The 17,150-nt window shown below is 48.5% G+C and overlaps 1 protein-coding gene across 3 annotated transcripts; it reads right to left on the reverse strand.

Moving 5' to 3' along the window:
• Positions 1 to 3,139: 3,139 nt before the first annotated feature.
• On the reverse strand, positions 3,140 to 16,778 carry u2surp (U2 snRNP-associated SURP domain containing). 3 transcript variants are annotated; one of them, XM_030348906.1, is made up of 26 exons: positions 16,628 to 16,778; positions 15,720 to 15,818; positions 15,344 to 15,458; positions 15,083 to 15,219; positions 14,856 to 14,926; positions 14,084 to 14,172; positions 12,621 to 12,656; positions 12,444 to 12,526; positions 12,036 to 12,201; positions 11,313 to 11,524; positions 10,763 to 10,806; positions 9,841 to 9,945; positions 9,121 to 9,187; positions 8,877 to 9,040; positions 8,013 to 8,175; positions 7,601 to 7,680; positions 7,418 to 7,505; positions 6,820 to 6,957; positions 6,080 to 6,257; positions 5,904 to 5,984; positions 5,436 to 5,487; positions 5,190 to 5,331; positions 4,866 to 4,976; positions 4,459 to 4,586; positions 4,041 to 4,241; positions 3,140 to 3,394 (listed from the first exon to the last, which is right to left on the reverse strand). In XM_030348906.1, exons 1-26 carry the CDS (start codon positions 16,670 to 16,672, stop codon positions 3,256 to 3,258), a joined length of 2,934 nt encoding a protein of 977 aa, XP_030204766.1. In that variant the 5' UTR covers positions 16,673 to 16,778; the 3' UTR covers positions 3,140 to 3,255. The 3 variants fall into 3 exon arrangements, with proteins under 3 accessions (XP_030204766.1, XP_030204767.1, XP_030204768.1); XM_030348907.1 differs by lacking the exon at positions 12,621 to 12,656; XM_030348908.1 differs by lacking the exons at positions 10,763 to 10,806; positions 12,036 to 12,201; positions 12,444 to 12,526; ... (5 more) ...; positions 15,720 to 15,818; positions 16,628 to 16,778 and having other exon boundaries at positions 11,313 to 11,432.
• Between the last annotated feature and the right edge of the window lie 372 nt (positions 16,779 to 17,150).

Here is a 17,150-nt window from a genome sequence, read left to right on the forward strand (position 1 = left end):
GGTATGGTGTTATCTGGTATGGCTATAGTCTAATGTTAGCTTAGTTCGTGTTGTTTCGTCATGATAATCGCTAGTGATAGTAAGTCATTTGTAGAAATATAGCCTATCATCACAGACTGTAGGAATGTCACCAACCCTCCATCGCGTAGGCCTACGACACGAGCCGCGTTTACATGGACACATCTGTTCCGCATAGATTTCTATGCGGAACAGAAAATGATCATGCATACACCTCATTCGGAATACAATTATCTGTTCGGCATAGATTCTATGCCGAATAGAAGAGGTGGTGTAGTCCGTTATAATCGCCATGTATACACTTATTCCGAATAGATTGGGGTTTAATTTAGAGAACAGGGGCCGTATTCACAAAGCATTTTATCTTACCGCTAGGAGTGCTCCTAACTCGCGCTAAAACATTTTACGTAGGAGTTTTTTCTTAAAAGTTATTCACAAAGCCGCTGAGACCTACTCTTACTAAGGATAAATCACAAAGAGTGAACTAAGAGTGACGCGCCGTTGCTATGGATTACGTCAATTCTCGTGCACGAGTTTAGAAGCAGTCAGTTCGGTGATTGGTTGTTCAGACGAGCCCACTGAATCACCGAAAAACAAGGAAATAGCCTAGGCTAGAAATGAATTACTATTAAGTAGTTATAGTGCAGTTAGCAGAATACACGCATGATGACAATTTTGTGCAGACCACGATAATGACGTTGTAGCCTGCACGTTCAAGAGAGAGAGAAAGCAAACAATAAAAATACGTAAAATTTAAAAAAAAATCAATGTTATGAACTACACAAGTGTTGACTGATTTGTGCCAAGGTGTTTACCTAAAATGTGTTTTCAAAGTGATCCCTAAATCCCAGTCCACTCGGTTCCACACGGCCAAATTCATTGTCATGTTGATCGCCATCATCATCATCATCATCATCTGGCTGTGGAATGTTCCTCCGCTTGCAGAGGTTGTGTAGAATGGCACATACAGTAATGATGACTGTGCTTGCCCTCTCTGGGGAGAGGCGTATTTCGCCGTGGAGGACATGAACCGACGTTTCATCTGCCCAATTCCTCTCTCCAAAACATTTCGTGTATGTTTGTGTGCTCTAGCATACATGGAAGAAATCAGTAACCAATAATAAATATGGATTCAACAAATAAAAGGCGTCAAAGAGCCAATACGATGTGTTTTACACGTAGGACGAACCGTAATATGCGTAATCACTTACATGTTATACTTTAACTGTGCTCCATGTTGTGGATTGAGGTAGGGTGTCTAGAGCCACGTCTTGCATGGATAGTCACTGTCTCCCAGCAAGTGACACCCAACTATGGGGTCAGAACAGTCTCATTAATAATGAATGCACAGAGAAGGATTCACAAATGTATTTTGTGATTTATATATAAATTACTCTCTTCCCACAAATACATTTCAATGCACACATAAATGGATATCGGTATGTATAAATGTAAAATAAATCCATAAACAAAAATAAGTTTCACAAACACATTTCTGATCCACACACAAATTTACCTTGTTGTAAATAAATGTAATATAAATCCATAAATATATTAATTAAAAAAATATTCGCAATTTTCATCACAATGTATTTGGATGTTGTAACATTTATATACAAACTGTTAAACTTGTATTTACAAGACGTTTTTCATTTGTGAACTTACTTGCATTTGTGTGGGAACTGGTCTGTATTTATGTGTGGATTTTTGAGACTCTCCTGACGTCGCTAGATTCACAAATGCATTTTTTTCAACAAGGAAGTCTCTGTAGCCAATCAGATGCCTCCCACGTCTTGTAAATACAAGTTTAACAGTTTGTATATAAATGTTACAACATCCAAATACATTGTGATGAAAATTGCGAATATTTTTTTAATTAATATATTTATGGATTTATATTACATTTATTTACAACAAGGTACATTTGTGTGTGGATCAGAAATGTGTTTGTGAAACTTATTTTTTTATGGATTTATTTTACATTTATACATACCGATATCCATTTATGTGTGCATTGAAATGTATTTGTGGGAAGAGAGTAATTTATATATAAATCACAAAATACATTTGTGAATCCTTCTCTGTGCATTCATTGTTAATGAGACTGTTCTGACCCCATACCCAACTGGTACATCTCAAAATGCTGCCTCAGACCGCTCTCCATTAAAATGCGCGAATCATGTGTAGCTGAAGATCCAGGCCACTTTGCAACAACATCCAGTAGGCTATGTTAGTTTTTTTGCATCAAAAACAACCTGCGTGTTGATGGAATGCACTTTTCTTCCTATTGACGAACACGTCTTCGTCTTTTGATGGCGCAAAAATGTGCGTCCCGTCAATAGTACCGACCACACCGGGCATACCTGCAATTGCCATGAAGTTGGCTTTGATCCTGTGTAATTGTTAAATGTCCAAAGGAAAGTTTATGGCACGGCTGACGGATTGTTGCGATATTTTTAAATCGTCGGCATTGCAAAGTTGCATTTTCCTGTTGCTAAATAACGTAGTGTGGCCAAACATTTTATTTCGGGAATAATCGGATTATTCCTGTTAGTCGGGGATGTTATTGCATTGCGATTAACTCCACAACAAGTTTAATACCCTAACATTTCGTCTCGCAGGCATTTACGATTCTTTGTGAATGGGTCTTACTGAGTTAGGAGTCCTCTTGAGGACTTTTAAGCTCTCCTAGACTTAGGCGCTACTTTTAGGCCTAAAATACTTTGTGAATTGCTCTTAGTGAAAAAAGTTAGGAGTCCTAAATTTAAGAGTGACACGCCCATTATTTTTAGGAGTTACTCCTAAATTCGCCAGTTAGGACCTACTTTTAGCCCTAAAATCCTTTGTGAATACGGCCCCTGATCTTAAATACATTGCACTTTCTATTTTACTGATTTCTTTGCATATGTTTTCTTCATCCCATCTATTATTTTTTTGTATGACAATGTTTATATGTGAAGCACTTTGAGTCTGCCTTGTGTATGAAAAGTGCTATATAAATAAAGTTGCCTTGCCGGCTCTGACAGCCTCGCCCGTGTACCTGGTACTCAAGGGGCGGGGCTGGTACTACCAGTTGTGTTGGATGCACGAGTTTAAAGCCCGAGCGAGAGACCCAGCAGACTTGTGTATTAGGAATATCTTTTAATGGAACTACAAAAAGAAAAGACGGACTACAGGGCGCTCTACACAAGCAGCACATGATCAGTATGTTACAATATAAAACAGGCGTCCACGGCGTCAGTGTTTGCTCTTCTTGGACTTCTTGTGGGAGCGGTGCGGCGACCGGGACCTGGAGCGGGACTTCTTACTGGACTTCTTGGGGGTCCTGGATCTGGAGCGCCGGGACCGTTTGGGGGTGCGGGGGGCGGAGGGAGACCTGAGGACGACCACAGGGAAGAGTTTGAGTGGACGAAACCGAACACAGCTGCTGTGAGCTGCTAGGAGCTGGCCAACGCTACTTGGCCTAGCGCCTCACCTCTTTGGAGGTCTTCTTGGTGCCAACCGATGTAGTGTATAGTAACATAATGTAGCATGATACTAGTTAGCCTAGCATCTCACTTCTTGGTGCCAAAATTTGTAGTGTATAGTACTATAACGTAGCATGATGCTGGTTAGCCTAGGATCTCACCTGTTGGAGGTCGTCTTGGTGCTAACAGATGTAGCGTATAGTACCGTAACGTAGCATGATGCTAGATAGCCTAGCGTCGTAGGTCTTAGTGCTAAAAGATGTAGCATGATGCTAGTTAGCCTAGCGCCTCACCTCTTGAGGTCTTCTTGGTGCCAACAGATGTAGCGTATACTACTATAACGTAGCATGATGCTAGTTAGCCTACTGCGGAGTTCTTGGTGCTAACAGACGTAGCATGATGCTGGTTAGCCTAGCGCCCCACCTCTTTGAGGTCTTCTTGGTGCCAACAGATGTAGCGTATCCTACTATAACGTAGCGTGATGCTAGTTAGCCTAGCATCGTCGGTCTTGGTGCTAACAGACGTAGCATGATGCTAGTTAGCTTAGCGCCTCACCTCTTGGAGGCCTTCTTGGTGGCGGAGCGTGGGGAGTCCTTGTGTGTGGAGCGGGACGAGGAGGAGGGCGTGTCTTTAGAGTAGGAGGAGGGCGTGTCTTTAGAGTAGGACCTCTCGGAGCGCTCCGACCGGGGGGACGGGGAACGGCCCCGCCGACTGCTGCTGCGGCCCGGGCTGGGGGAGCCGCTGTGACGCCGTTTCCTAGCAACCACGCAGAAACAACACAGTTTGAACACCTGCGGGAGGAGCTAGCTCGGGACAGGATGAGGCATAGCGTTGTGTAGCATCTTATCCTAGGGACCTTTGTGGAACCATGTGCTTGGCGCTTGGTTCTATGGACATCCTTACTGTGCCGCCAGAAATATATCGTCAAAAGCGTCTGCTGGATGTAAATGAGGTTGCAGGTCACATGACGTACCTTTCCTTCCTGGTGGGCGTGTCCTCCTTCTCCTTCTCCTTCTTTAACTCCTTAAGCCGAGACTCCGCCTTCTCCTTCTCCCGCTTCTCTTTCTCCTTTTCCCGCTCAGCCTTCTCTTTCTCCTTCTCCTGGAACACATCAGTCGTTCATAAGCTCAGGGGCCTTATCAAGCCGCTTTTCAAAGTGAAAGCCCAACGTAAGCGTGGCTCTGCTCCCTTATCAAGCCGCTTTTCAATGTAAAAGCCGTACACAAGAGGGGCTCTGCTACCTTAAATAGCATCTTTTCAAAGTAAATGCCATGCACAAGAGTTGCTCAGCTACCTCTTCTGGCATCTTTTCAAAGTAAAAGCCATGCATAAGAGTTGCTGAGCTGCCTTATCAAGCATCTTTTCAAAGTAAAAGCGTACCTTCTGCAGTAGTTTGTCTCTGTAGTGTTCCACCTGCTCCAGGAGGCTCTGGCCGGACTTCTTGGGCCGCTTCCCCGACTCCAACTCATCCTGGAACTTCATCACCTTCACCTGAAATGACACAATGTGTTACATGCTTTTATTGTGACAGGGCCTGGGTACAGGGTGTATCTGAAGGCTTTTATTGTGACGGGGCCTGGGTACACGGTCTATCTGAAGGCTTTTATTGTGACGGGGCCTGGGAACAAGGTCTATCTGAAGGCTTTTATTGTGACAGGGCCTTGGTCTATCTAGGGCTTTTATTGTGACAGGGAGAGGAAGTACCTCAATCTCTCTGAGCTTGGTGCGCTTCTCCTCGTTCATCTCGGCCTGCTTGCCCTTCCCGTCTCCGTCTTCTCGCAGCGGATTGGACGAGCCGGCCGGGTCCGAGGACGGACTGCGGTCTTCGTCGCTGTCGTCGTCATCACTGCAGACGACAACACAGAGCTCCTTGAGACCCGGAGTACACCACACCACACCGCCCTACGACCAGACACTGAACCCCAGGAGCCCCGCAGGAACCCAACTCACGCTCTGGACTCTTCCGGCTGCTCAAACACCTCCCACTTGGACGTAGTGACAGCTGGGGGAGGAGTGAACACACTGCAGGTTAGACAACCAATCAGGGAGCACACCACTGTGTGTGTGAGTGAGAGTCTGAGAGAGTGAGTGAGTGTCAGAGCGAGTGTATGTGAGCGAGTGAGTGTCTGAGTGAGTGAGTGTCTGGGTGAGAGAGTGGGTGAGTGAGTGTCTGAGTGAGTGTCTGAGTGAGTGTCTGAGTGAGTGAGTGTCTGGGTGAGTGAGTGTCTGGGTGAGTGAGTGTCTGGGTGAGAGAGTGGGTGAGAGAGTGGGTGAGTGAGTGTCTGAGTGAGTGTCTGAGTGAGTGAGTGAGTGAGTGAGTGGGTGAGTGAGTGAGTGGGTGAGTGTCTGAGTGAGTGAGTGAGTGAGTGAGTGCGTGAGTGCGTGAGTGTCTGAGTGAGTGAGTGCGTGCGTGCGTACCCTGTGACTCCAGCTCAGCCTCGTCCACCGCCTCCCACTTGGAAGGCGCCACCTTGAAGGTTCCCTCTTTGGACTGATCCACTGGAATAGAGAGAGAGGGGGGGGGTTACTCACACCGGACACACCAAACCCCGGCCCCTCTAGGCCCCGCCCCCTCTAGGCCCCGCCCCACTCACAGGGCACCCCGTCCAGGTCGTCCTCCAGGGGTTTGATGGGGACCCCGTCCAGGTCGTCGGGCGGCGCCCCGTCCAGCAGCACCGCCCCGTCGATGGGGACCCCGTCCACGTCCTCCATGGGGGAGCCCACCTCCAGGTCCCCGATGGGGGCGCCGTCCACGTCCTCCACCACCTCGGGCTGCAGGGACATCAGATATCAACACTGAAGGCGGAGGTGGCTCCACTCGGAACATCGTCAGCCCTCACGACTTCATTCGCTCGTTCATTTTAACGTGTGACCGTCGTCACGCCGTCGTTTAAACATGATGGTGGGAAAGGCATGGCCTACTGAGGTCCTGAACTACAGGAGGAGGCCCAGGCCTGGTGGTGGAGCTAATGACCTCCACGAGGAGGCCCAGGTCTGGTGGTGGAGCTACTGACCTCCACAAGGAGGCCCAGGCCTGGTGGTGGAGCTAATGACCTCCATGAGGAGGCCCAGGCCTGGTGGTGGAGCTACTGACCTCCATGAGGAGGCCCAGGCCTGGTGGTGGAGCTACTGACCTCCAGGAGGAGGCCCAGGCCTGGTGGTGGAGCTACTGACCTCCACGAGGAGGCCCAGGCCTGGTGGTGGAGCTACTGACCTCCAGGAGGAGGCCCAGGCCTGGTGGTGGAGCTACTGACCTCCACGAGGAGGCCCAGGCCTGGTGGTGGAGCTACTGACCTCCAGGAGGAGGCCCAGACTTGGTGGGGGGGCCACTGACCTCTACAGGAAGGCAGACGGGTTCCTTCTCCACAGTGATGTTGACGAGGCCCAGGAAGATGTTCTGGAGCTTGATGAGGAAGGGGTCCGGGTACACAGCCCAGTCCTCCCACGCACGGAAACACGCCATCACGCGTTGCTGCCGCAATGCAAAAAGAATCTTTAGGACTCACTACTACGCAGTCGGTTCATACCGTGTTACCTCTTGTATACGCGATCAGGGGATGTAATATGACTTTGTCTGGATGACTTTTCCCTGATTGATAATGAAGCAGCACAACAACCTAGCCTCTTAGCCTAGCATTAGCTGTTTTCCACAGGGGAAGAAATAGGGACCAAAATGGAAATAAGCCTTCGGGCTTTATTGTGTCATCCCTGACTATTTATGTACTTTAATGTATGACAGAGTGCTGTTCATGTCTTAAATCAAAACGGTCAAATAAAATCGATCAATCAAATTTCACAGTTTTTTTTGCTAAATAAACACAACATGTTTTCACATTGAAAAATAATCGTTTGAATAATCGTGATTTCAACATTGACCAAAATAATCGTGATTATGATTTTTCCCATAATCCAGCAGCCCTAATGGAGCCTACCTTGAAGTTCTCCGACTGCAAGTGGCCCTGGATGCTTTTGTAGGTGGAGTTGAGGTCGGCGAAGATCTGACACAGCTTGGTCTCAAAGCTGCACCGGAGACGACAGGAGGAGGAGGAGGAGGGTTTAACACATTGGTACACAGCAAAGAACCAACAGTTTGGAGCAGCAGGAAGTAGACTTACAACTTCCTGTAATAGGAGGCGTTGGAGACTTTGGCAGAGGAGTTGTAGAGGACATCGGAGACCAGGTAGAGCCGAGCGATCTGAAGCCACAGGAACACACGCACGTTGTACACGGGGCATGGGACGGCTTAGCTCAGGAGGTAGAGCAGTTGGTAGAGCAGTCGACTTGTAACCGAAAGGTTGCTAGTTCGATCCCGAGCTCCTGAGTGTTGATGTGTCCCTGAGCAAGACACTTAACCCTAACTGCTCCTGACTGGTCGACTCTGCCGTCGGTGTGTCAATGTGTGTATTAACCGATGTAAGTCGCTTTGGATAACAGTGTCTGCTAAATGCCCTAATTGTAATTGTAATGTGTGAGGGGGTGTGTGTGTGGGATCGGGGACGGTGGTTGAGACGTTGCAGAACACACTACCTTCTTGGGCAGGGCCGTCTTCAGGATGGACAGGGACTCGGCGATGCACTCCACGATCTCCTCGGCCGCGTCGGCCCGGGTCAGGCAGAACAACATGGCCTCGGCGACGTCGCCCTTCCTGGGGGTCAGAGCCCGGAGCATCTCCTCCAGCTGGTCCCGCTCTCTGGGGGGGGGGGGGGGGGGGGGGGGACGCACTCTATCATCATCACACTCAGTACAGGGCAACACTTCAAGTTCCACTCCAATTCAAGTTACATCAAGAATATAAGAATTTGGGAGGAGAGAGACAGAGGGAAGGGTAGAAGGATTGAGAGGGAGATGTTAGAGTTGTTCCAATACCAATATGCTGTATCGCTATATACTTTCAGGATTCGTTCAGGATTCGGACTGGAAAAAATGCTATCGGAACATCTCTAGATGGCAGTGATATAAATGTCGTTAAGTAAATCATAAGTGTAGGACATGATTTACTATAGGGCTGCTTGATTGAGGAAAAAATCATGATCTCGATTATTTTGGTTAATATTGAAATCACGATTATTCAAACGATTATTTTTGAGTTTGAAAGAATGATGTATCTATTCAGGATGTCTCTCCAAAAAACACTTTCTAACTGAGAACTTAGAAATTTCGCCTTTCAAAAGAAAATGTTCAATCTAAAATAATATACAGATATGTATCCAGCTTTTCTTCTGCAATTACTATAAAACATCGAAAAACTCGATTAAATTATTTTTGTGATCGTCTGACGCAAAAATCAAAATCGGGATCGATATTCAATCAATCGCCCAGCCCTATTGGACTGTAGCCGAGACGTAACAGATGTAGATCATCTTGTACTAGACTGTATCTAGTGCCACTCACTCTTCCTTTAGGGAGCCCTTCTTGCCAGCCTCCTCCTCTTCGTCCTCCTCTTCGGCGTCGTCGTAGGGCCCGTGGAGGTAGGGGTTGAGGGGGGGCGGCCGCCACAGAGAGCCGTTCTTAAACATCCTGAAGTCCTCCGTCCTCCACTTGGCTGGCGCTTCACCCTGGAGGGAGACGGGTGGTGAGCGCTCGTCCAGTAACAAATGTGGAGGAGGCGGAGGTGTGAACACAACGGCACACCTACCTGGAGGATGGTGTAGAGCTTCCAGCGGTAGTACACGTGGGCGGGACTCTGATTCTCAAATAGGAACCTGGGAGAGAGGCACAACGTTAGAATGATCACAGCGGATTGAGCAGGTACAACAGGTGTCCCAATAGAGCCGGTACGACAGGTGTGACGACAGAGCAGGTAAGACTGGTGACGACAGAGCATGTAAGACAGGTGAGACGACAGAGCAGGTAATACAGGTCAGACGACAGGTCAGGTAAGACAGGTGAGAGGACAGAGCAGGTACGACAGGCGTGACGACATAGCAGGTACGACAGGTGTGACGACAGAGCAGGTAAGACAGGTGAGAGGACAGAGCAGGTACGACAGGTGAGACGACAGAGCAGGTACGACAGGCGAGAGGACAGAGCGGGTACGACAGGTGAGACGATAGAGTGGGTAGGACCGTTGAGACGACAGAGCAGGTAGGACAGGTGAGAAGACAGGGCAGGTAGAACAGGTGAGAAGACAGGGCAGGTAGGACAGGTGAGAAGACAGGGCAGGTAGGACAGGTGAGACGACCGGGCAGGTACGACAGGTGTGACGTCAGGGCAGGTAAGACAGGTGACGACAGAGCAGGTATGACAGGTGAGAGGACAGAGCAGGTACGACAGGCGAGACGACAGAGCAGGTACGACAGGTGTGACGACAGAGCAGGTACGACAGGTGTGACGACAGAGCAGGTGCAACGCTCACCTGTACATGGGGTTGTTGATCTCACGGTTCATGATCATGGCTTCGAACATGGGCCCCTCGCGCACAACAAACTCGATCATTCGGTGGATGAGGGAGAGTAAATTCCTAGGAGAAAAACACAGTTAAAGCACACACATTGAGACGTCCACCTGGCCGGCTTCTGCATCCACACTGCAACAACACTACACACATGTACTACTTTACTAAGCCACGCTGGTGTGTGGACCAATCACAGGACAGATCAGAGCTGTGTGTACGTACGACTAGGTGTGTCTGTGTGTGTGCGTCTTTGTCTTGGTGTGTATATCAGGCAGTAGACTGAGACAGCTTGCTGTAGCTCTATAGCTCTGCTGGCTTAAGCCTAAAGTGGCCAGCAAAACAAAGGGGTGTCTTTCATTGGACAACACAGATCACATGTACTTGTATTGGAGCCCATCGTACCAATGGCGGGGGAAACTCTGTATACTTTCCCAATCCATCCCATGATGCCTTGCGGGGGTCCCTCGCTGCCGCAGACAGTTCAACTTGTGCTGCCCACCGAGGCCAATGTCAAAGGTCATAGTTCTTAAGACTAGTGAAGGGTTTTGGGAGGCAGCAGCCAGGCTGACTGGGGCTCTGCTGCCGGGGGCGGAGCCAGGGGGGGGTGGCGGCCAGAGTGTGTGAGCAAGGGTCCCGACATGGAGGTCATGGTGTGGGCGTCTAGAGTGGTGTGTGCTGTGGTCAGAGCTGTGGCTACTGCTGTCTGCTGTGAGGGTGCTTTAGAGCTGGAGTCAGTCTTCACCAATCAGGGACCGTTGCTCACCCACACTAGCCCCGCCCCCCGGACGTGCCGTGATCCAATTGGTCCAACTTTAGGGTTCTTAATGGGATGTTTTTTTTGTTTCTAAGTTTTTACACCAATTAAAAAAAGAAAAACATGTACCTTTCTGTTGGGATAACCACTTTGACTATGGCGTGCGACAGAGTCTGTATATGAAGTCACATCAGATAATAAACATAGAATATGTGAGTATTGTTAAAAGGCAACAGGTGATAAATATAAAAAATGCATTGAACACAAATTGCTTAACTATCAGTTCTACGGTAGAAAACCCTCCGGACTCTTAACACTAGTAAAATACTAACACCCTCAGACACTAGCGTAACTACAGACGCTAAGGGCTAGGCTCAAGGCTAATGTCTGAGCAGCTAAGCTCACAGAAGATAGCCTATGCTAAGCTAACTGAACAGTGGCTAGTCTAATAGCAGAGGCTACGATCGGCTAACAGAACAGAGGCTATGCTAGGCTAACATAACAAGATGTGCTAGGCTAACAGAACATGGGCTATGCTAGGCTAACAGAACAAGGGCTATGCTAGGCTAACAGAACAGCGGCTATGCTAGGCTAACAGAACAGCAGCTATGCTAGGCTAACTGAACAGCTGAACTTGCAGCACGTGTGGTGCTGGATGCTAGCCTGTCATGCTAGTTACCTTGTCGAATTCCTCCTTGTTCTTGGGCGGGGGGAGGAGCGCGGCGGCGGGGTTCTTCAGGCGCTCGCGGGGCTGTGCGTTGAAGGGCAGGCCGGAGGGAGGGGGGGGCAGCGTGTGCTCCATCATGGAGGGAGGGATGTAGATTGGGTGGGGGGGGATAGGCACGCCCTTCCCCCAGCCCAGCTTCATCTCAAAGTTCATGATCATCTTCCCTGTGGACGGAGAGGAACGCTCAGATAAACAGCCTGACAACAGTCTGTGAAAGATCCTGATAACAGTCTGCAGAAACAGCCTGACAAAAGTCTGTAAAACAGCCTGTCAAGTATACAACAGTCTGAAAAGTTTACAAACGATTGCAAAGTCTACCCCGGTCTGTCAAGTTTGCTACAGCCTGAAGTCCAGAAGAGTTTGTAAAGTCTACAACAGTCTGTAAAGTATACAATCGTCTGAACATTCTACACCAGTTTAATGTCCAGAACAGTTTGTAAAGTTAACAGTCCAAGTCAGTGTTAGAAGTGTCAGACTGTAAAGTTTACAAATGTTTGTCATGTCTAGACTGTAAAGTAGTTTGTGAAGACTACAAAGGTCTTCACATTGTACAACATTTTGTTGAGTCCAGAATAGTTCGTAAAGTAACAACAGTCTAAGACAATGTTTGAAGTGTACAACAGTGTCACCGTGTGGAGCCTCCACAGAGCAGCTGTAACACGCAGGGAGACCTACCGTTTAGGTTCTTTAGGGCGCGTTCCGCATCCCTCCTGTTCATGAACGCCACAAAACCACAGTTCCTCTCCCGAGCCCGCTCCTCGTCTGTCCTGGGCCACATGATCTTCACGCTAGCTAGCGGCCCGTAGCGCCCAAACTCCTGGCAGAGCATCTCCTCATTCATCTGCACAACAACCAAGCTAACAGTTAGCACAGCATCCATTCATCTACACAACTACCGAGCTAAAATTTAGCACAGCATCTCTTATTTCAACTGTACACCCGCCACGTTACTGATAGCTGTTAGCATAGCCTAGCATTTACACAACCAAAGCCACACACCTTGTAGCATGGCTATATGTTTAGGCTATACAATGATAGATACAATGGTACAATGAGATCTTTGGTTCATGTGATGGTACTGGCCTGTGGGTTGATGTTGCCAAGGTACAGGTTGGTGGTCGATGGATCTCCGACATCGTGAGAACCGGGCGCCGAGTCGTCCAGAACTGCACAGACACAAGACAGAGAAGCCAAGACTTACAGCAGTCTGATTGGACATTGCACGTGTGTGTTAGAAAGATGAGGATAAACAAAAATTACCACTGGAAGGACGGTTTCTTCTGGAAGAACCATCCGCTAAAAGAAGCAGAGAGCAGAGTGAAGGACGTTTCTCAGCATTACCCGCCGCTTCAGAAGGGGCGTGTCTATCTACAGGAGGGGTCTTGTCTAGCCTCAAGAAGGGGCGTGTTCAGCTTCAGGGGGCATGTCTACCTGCAGGGGCATGTCTACCTACAAGAGGGGGCGTGTTTAGCTACAAGAGGGGGCCTGTTTAGCTACAGGAGGGGTTGTGTTTCCCTGCCGCAGGGGGCGTGTTTAAGCTACAGGAGGGTCATGTTTACCTACAGAGGGGCGTGGCTAGCACCCAGAGTGCTGTTAAGGTGTGTGGTCAGGTTGGGGTGATGTAAAGGTGTTAAGGTGTGTGGTCAGGGTGGTGATTGTAGTTGATAAACTACAAGGGCAATAATATGCAATAACGGTACCAATAGAAAGATAACCCCTGGGGTTATCGTTAATATAAACTACTAGGTCAGAGAAAAAGAAAGAAGAAGCTTAAACACAGCTAGAACACAGCATGAATGGAAGGTTCCTCTCGGACTGAAGTACACTTCATGTTTTGAAGTCAACAACACCCCCTACAATATCAGTCGGTCGCCATTTAGGGTTAGTACAAGGGTCCATATCGGATGCCAATAAAGTGAAGTAGAGCAAAGAAAGAAGTTTCACTCGGAGGTAGCTTAAGGTGGAGTCTCAAAAATAAAAGTAAATACCCAAATCATGCCAAAATTGACTATCTAAACTTGATGAGAAACTATCAGGTGATATTTCCAAGAATATTTCCCTTTTGACATTTGATCCCTCTACTAAAAGGCCAGGAGCAGGCCAGGATAGAATGGCACCAAGCCAAACCAGGCCGGACAATTCTGTAGCTGCAGCAGGGTGTGAGGTTTGGGGGAAGCTGCAGCAGGGTGTGTTTGGGTGTAGCTGCAGCAAGGATGTGAGGTTTGGGTGTAGCTGCAGCAAGGATTTGAGGTTTGGGTGTAGCTGCAGCAGTGTGTGTGTTTGGGTGTAGCTGCAGCAGTGTGTGTGTTTGGGTGTAGCTGCAACAGGGTGTAGTTTGGGTGTGTGTTTGGGTGTAGCTGCAGCAGGGTGTGTGTTTGGGTGTAGCTGCAGCAGGGTGTGTGTTTGGGTGTGGTTTTGGGTTTAGCTGTAGCTGTAACAGGGTGTAGGAGGGTGTGGGTTTAGGTGTGGCTACAGCAGGGTGATTGGGTGTAGCTGCAGCAGGATGTGTGGTTGGGTGTAGCTGCAGCAGGGCGTGTGTTTGGGTGAAGCTGCACTAGGGCGTGTGTTTGGGTGTTGCTGCAGCAGGGCGTGTGTTTGGGTGTAGCTGCAGAAAGGTGCGTGTTTGGTTGTAGCTGCAGCAGGGAGTGTGGTTGGGTTTGTGTTTGGGTGGAGCTGCAACAGGGTGCCGTGTGGGTGGAGCTGTGGGGTGGAGCGGTACTTACAGGAGCGCCGTCCGTCCGCACCGGACAGCGGCTCGAAGCGACTGACCCGACCTTTGAGCTTGTGTCTCTCGTCTCTCTCCTCCTGGATTCTGTGAAAAGAGAAACAGTTACAACCCACTCCAGCTAGCTAACCCCCAGCTAACTACAAACCCCAAGCCCATAACTAACCCCCCAGCTGACTACTAACCCCCCAGCTGACTACTAACTCCCCAGCTGACTACTAACCCCCCAGCTGACTACTAACCCCCCAGCTGACTACTAACTCCCCAGCTGACTACTAACTCCCCAGCTGACTACTAACCCCCCAGCTGATCACTAACCCCTTCAGCTGAGAACAAACAGTAGATAACTAACCCTACCCAGTAGATAACTAACCCTACCCAACAGATAACTAACCCTACCCAACAGATAACTAACCGTACCCAACAGACAACTAACCGTACCCAACAGACAACTAACCCTACCCAACAGACAACAAACCCTACCCAACAGACAACTAACCCTACCCAACAGACAACTAACCCTACCCAACAGACAACTAACCCTACCCAACAGACAACTAACCCTACCCAACAGACAACTAACCCTACCCAACAGACAACTAACCCTACCCAACAGACAACTAACCCTACCCAACAGACAACTAACCCTACCCAACAGACAACTAACCCTACCCAACAGACAACTAACCCTACCCAACAGACAACTAACCCTACCCAACAGACAACTAACCCTACCCAACAGATAACTAACCCCCAGCAGTACTCCTTACTGTTTGAGCTCCTCTTTGAACAGCTCCAGGTTGCTCTTCTTCTTCTCTTTGTCGCTGGTTTTCTTAGCAGACTGAAACAGACATAATAACATGTTAGTGGTGTGGAGTCAATAACAACAACATGTTGGTACTATGCATTCAATGACAACATGTTGGAAGTATGGAGTCTATAACATGTTGGTAGTATGGCGTAGGGTATAGGAGTAGGGTTGCATTAGGATACGTACGTGTCTTTTGTCCAGGACCAAGAACTGTGGGGGCGTGTCCAGGGGCAGGAAGCTCTTGCCCGGGCTGGTAGGCGCGTTCTCGAAGCGGGACTTTGGTTTGTACAGCTTGCCCTTCTTCTCGTCAGCGGCGGCTTCCTCTGAACAACCACAGAGAGAAACGTTTAATCAGACACTGTTGTGTAGACACATGTGGTGCAGCCTGAGAGTTCAGGAATCGATCTCGGGAAAATGGTATCGGAACATCTCTGGCCGCCGTGCTACCTTTTGATGCGTTGGCGATTCCTCCGCGTACGAAGGCCTTGACCTTCCCATCCCCTCCGCCCTCGAAGGCCGCCAGGAACTCCTCGTAGATCTCGGCCGCGGCCCGCTCGTCCTCCTGAGAAAACAACAGGAGGGTCAACTCGGTTGTGATAAATGCACATATACCAGACGCTTCCATCCACCCATTCAAACACCAACGGCCCAGTCAACCATGCAGGGCGACATCCAGCTCGTCAGGAGCAGTCAGGGTGAGATGTCTTACTTACGGACACCTTGATACTCAGCTAGGAGGAGCCGGGGATCAGACTAGCAACCTAGCAAAACCAACCCCAATATCTAGCGGGCGGGCGCATCGCTGACCTGATGCTCAACCCACCTTTTTCTTCAGCTCATCTTGTTCCTTTTTGCTCAGTGTCCTCTTGGCCACCGCCATCTTCCCGATGCTGAACGACTTCAGCTTGCTCTCAAGTAGCGCCTGTAGTCGTGAACAAAAAATGTCATTCATTAAGAAAATATTATTCATTCATTCACAAAATGAAAAACTCCCATGATTCAATGTGTTTGCTATTCTTATGAGCAGCCGAGGACTTGTATCTGTTTATCCTACAGACATATTTCTGGAGTAGTTCTGCTTTAATCACCCATCAGCTCCCAGCGACTGAACCCCAACGAGTACGTGTTTGTGGGTGTGATAAATTAAGTCGCTGGCGGCATTTTGAAAATATTTATCGTGAACATCACATCGATTTGTCTTTCAATATGTCTGCATCAGAAGCTTTATGCATTAAGTACTATGAACCGTCCCGGGACCAGGCGCTAGTCACCCCCGGACCAGGGGCTCCGCGGGCCAGGTTCAGGTGGCTGGCGGGCCGCTAGAGTGTTAATGTGAATCCGTTATCGTGACGCCATTTGGTGCAAGGCCAAAATTAACCGGATGTTTTATTTAATAACTTCCAACTCCACTCTGTAAGACATAAACGATCCGATATATATCACATTTCACACAAAGCAGGTCTCGGTAGGGGAGACGGTAAACATGCTGGTTGTAAATCAGGTGGCCTCGCTCCGGCCACAACACGTTAGCCTAGCCACCATTAGCCTAGCACACCGTTAGCCTAGCAGCAATGAGCTTCACCGATATAAACGATATGCATGATTAGGGAACAGCTTTTCGTTATTTAGCACATTAGCTACAACGGTCCAGACCAAGGGGACATGGATGTCCGGTCATAATCGAAACATTGGCCTGTTGCTATAAAGACGTAAAGTGCAGAGTAGGTTCACCTTAGCGCTAGCTTTCTGAGAGCCCGCAGACGTTCGGTCCGCCATCTTTTGTGCACTAAGCAAAATCGAGCACCGAATACGAGATGAGTATTGAAATAAAATCGAGGCAAACGAATAGGATCCGGAATCATCGATAGGGCCGCCAGAATCAGTGGCGAGGGCGGCCACGCCCACGCGAATTACATTACTATAATTTACCGTATGGAGACGGAGATTTTATCCAACTATTTATTTAACTTATTTCGTTTATTTGAATATGACGTCTTATTTATTGTTTCGTAATGAAACTCGATACATAGAGTATCGAGTTGTGTAGAGTCGTCGTCATTCCACCAGATGGCGCCCCACTACTGGTCTCTCCTCCGTTATGTCTGGTCTTTATTATCTAAACTCCGATTCTAAACGTTGATTCTTATATCTAAGAGCGCACAACCTGACATTATAAACAAAAGGCCGATTTATATATTTCCAATTATCATCATTGGTCCAGGGTGAGGAAAGCAAATGAACGGAATCCGTCATT

The sequence above is a fragment of the Gadus morhua genome, chromosome 23 (assembly GCF_902167405.1).
Source record: "Gadus morhua chromosome 23, gadMor3.0, whole genome shotgun sequence".
Classification (NCBI taxonomy): Eukaryota; Metazoa; Chordata; class Actinopteri; order Gadiformes; family Gadidae; genus Gadus; species Gadus morhua.